Source organism: Diadema antillarum, unplaced genomic scaffold (assembly GCF_040938485.1).
Source record: "Diadema antillarum isolate AM-2024a unplaced genomic scaffold, OU_Dant_1.0 scf00000130, whole genome shotgun sequence".
NCBI classification, from domain to species: domain Eukaryota; kingdom Metazoa; phylum Echinodermata; class Echinoidea; order Diadematoida; family Diadematidae; genus Diadema; species Diadema antillarum.
The window spans coordinates 457,893-461,225 of NW_027271019.1; the positions used below are offsets into that span (position 1 = coordinate 457,893).

The following is a 3,333-nucleotide window of genomic DNA, read 5'->3' on the forward strand; positions in this document are numbered from 1 at the left end:
GCTCTTCATCTTCAAGTGAAAGGGCATTATACTCGACTTGATATTGTGCACACTTTTAGTTCAAGGCGACCCCCGTCATAACCAAGTCTTCAGGACAGGCAATTTTCTTTAAATGAATCTTAATTTCGTTATATAGCCAAATTAATAGAATACATATTTTGGGACCTAAATTTTTACATCGTTGTAACAAAATGTTGGTATTACCATGTTTGTTGTAACGGGAGTTCTCTGTCGTACAATTATCTGTCTGAAGAGTTATCAAGCTACCTCAGAGCAAGCAGTGCATGAGGTAGTATGTTCAGTTATTCCATTAACAGTATCTTACCACTTTACACCGTTAGATGGATACAAGCATTTTGTGCATGGGCCTATCTATTATGTAATGGTACTCTGTGGATTCAAGGAAATCAGGGTTTCTTACTTTTCTCTTTCTTTACTTTTCTAAGAAACTTTAGTCCTAAACATTTGGGAAGATGTCTTTACAACCATTCACAAAAAAAAAAAAAATAGAAAGAAATATATTTAAAAAGAATTGCAAGTAGAAAACAAAGATGTCTATTTTTAATTGTAACCTACTGGCGATTTTGAATAATCTTTTAACAATGAATTTTGTGTAGACTTTATGTTAATGAAAAAAAAAAATCGGCATGTGGTTTTTTTGTTCTTGTGTTCGAGATAGAGGTCAAGATACATTGTAAGTTTGCAACATTGACATTTTCTGACAGATTGACGTACATTTCGTCGGTGGAACGTAGAGAAATTCCTGCTTTTGGCCTATCTGTCCTTGTATGTATGGCATGGTGTTAAAGTAATTAGTTTGACCAGACATTACATGGTGCACACTACTTTCAAGGTCTCAAGTCATAAGTCTTTTAAGTGCAATCATAGAACGCGTTAAAAGAAATGCAGACTCTTTTTAAATGTGATGGATTTCATCTCCAAAAAGAAGTTTATCTGTATAGGCATTAGAATATTAAACAGTGTATGTGCAAATTGTTGTGGGTTTTTTTTTTCTCAGTTTTATGTATTTGCCCTCTTTGCGCTCTCAAAGACCAAAGATACGATGAACTGAAATATTTCGTTGGATGATCGTCTACAACCATTTTTTTAAGCTTTCCTAACTTGCTTGAATGTTACGCAGGTATTAAAGATTAGCAGTATTTTTTTAATGATTGCTTTATGGACAAAAATAGTCCACCTCAGAAACTGAGCTGTTGTTTTGATCTCTTCACATCATGTGGAGTGCTCATTAGTCTGTATATGTGACTTCTTTAATGTGATTTCGTTTATAACGTTTCGTTTATAACACCGCTGAAGCATGCTGTTACAGTACCGCTGGCTGGAATAAAACTTGACTCTTATTAATAGCTTTCCATTTGTATTAGTTTTGATTTATAGCTGTCATTCATATCAGACAGTTTAAAGGGATGGTACAGTGTTGGTGGAGATGAGAATTGGGCTTTTAACTTTTTGCGAGAAACCGAGAAAACACTATGATATAGTACAGAGCATACCATTTTAAGAGGAATTCAAAGTTTATTTGATGAAAATCGGGTTTGGAATGACTGAAACATCCAAAAACAAAGTAAAACAAAGCGATTGTAATAAAAGGTGGGTCCAACACTTTATTAGAATCGCTCTGTTTTGGATAACTCAACCATTTCAAAACCAATTTTCATCAAATAAATGTTGAATTCCTCATGTTAAAGTGATTCAAAACTTACCGAAACCTATACGCGAAGCACCTACAAAATGTCCATGTTGTGCATTGTATGTGTTGGAAATAGCGAGCTTTAGATCTGCGACGCGAACTCTAAGACGACGCTATACTGTAGGCAATAAAATTCTGCGAGACAGCTGTTTTCATTGTCCAACCCGGGAGGCTGCGTCGTCTTAGCGTTCGCGTCGCAGATCTAAGGCTCGCTGATATTAGTGTATATCTCTGGTATTGTGAAAAAGAGCAAGTGAGATTGTGTAAACTATTATGAAAGAAATGAATGTGCATGTGAGTGGAAAGAGGAAGAGAAAGAAATCTCGTAAGAAAGATGAAAGAAATTAGGAAAAAGGACTGCAGGCTGTACATTACCTTTAAGCAAGTTATTTGACAAGTGAGGATTTTGTGCTTTTTGTGTTGGGAATGTCGTCCTTATGCGCAAATACCGATGATGACTCATTCTGAATGCGAAAACCTTTGATTAAGTTCTTCAAAGCGGCCCGAAACTGGGGATGACATGCGGCGTAGATGATTGGGTTCACACAAGAATTGGCGTAAGCAATGACAATGAAAAGAATGTGTAGGGGACCGTTGAGATATGCAAAGGATATAAAGCCAGCATTGAGGCCGAAGTAGAATATCTGGTTCGGTCCCCAGCAGATGATGTAGACGATGATAACGATCAACATCATTTTGATGACGCGGTTCCTGGCAGCGAGATGGACCGACCCGCCGGTGGTGCTGGAGGACGTGTCCCCGCTGAACCGCCTGGACTGCTGGTAGAGAGCTCTTGCGATAAGGAGCTGGGTAACGAGCATGCACGTCGTCGGGAGGACTAAGCGGTAAACGAAGATGAAGCTTCCCATCACGAGCTGGGAGGAGCTCGAGGCGTGTTGGATGACACACGAACGGGATTCCACGTTTACTGTGACGACAAACAACCCTTGACAAGACATACAGGCTGCACATATCCAGATCAACACGATACAAGCATTGACCTTACCTGTGCTTACCAATCGTTTGAATATCAGCGGAAAAGTAATAGCAAAGAAGCGGTCGAAAGAGATAGCAACAAGGGTGTAAATAGAAGCGGTGATTGAAGACCACAGCAATAGCCTGCCGTATATGATCTTGCAATAAAGGTAGGCCCAGAAGGTGTTTGGAACTCTAGCGACAAATGGGCGAGGCAGTACGCACAAAGAGGTGATGGCGTCAGCAGTGGCCAAAGCCCCGATGAGAATGTCGGTAGAACGATTCAAGCTCCTTCGCTGGGAAATGACCACGATGACCAGAGTATTACCTACCACGCCTATGATCGCCGTCACCAATTGTGCCTTTGTCACTAGAGTCCAAGGAATTGGGTGCCACGCCCAGTCGGATCCGTCGAAGCGAGGCGTTGTCCCCAATTCCGTGCCGGCAGAGACAGTGGACGCATACACATTAGATGTATAATCTGTTGTGAAGTTGAAGGGCATCATTGGTGTTTTGGGCGTGGTGTAGCCATCGCTCGTTGTGGATGACATAATTGGCACCACGGTCTTCGATGCATCAACGCAACATTTCGGCGCGGTGAGAAGAGCCAGGAAGATAGTCGCAGAGATGAAGCGTAGTTCTGACAT

General features: G+C 40.6%; 1 protein-coding gene across 1 annotated transcript; it reads right to left on the reverse strand.

Annotated features, from left to right (window-relative positions):
* Positions 1 to 2,097: 2,097 nt before the first annotated feature.
* LOC139720598 (galanin receptor type 2-like) lies at positions 2,098 to 3,333 on the reverse strand. Its single transcript, XM_071631954.1, has one exon. It carries the CDS (start codon positions 3,331 to 3,333, stop codon positions 2,098 to 2,100), a length of 1,236 nt encoding a protein of 411 aa, XP_071488055.1.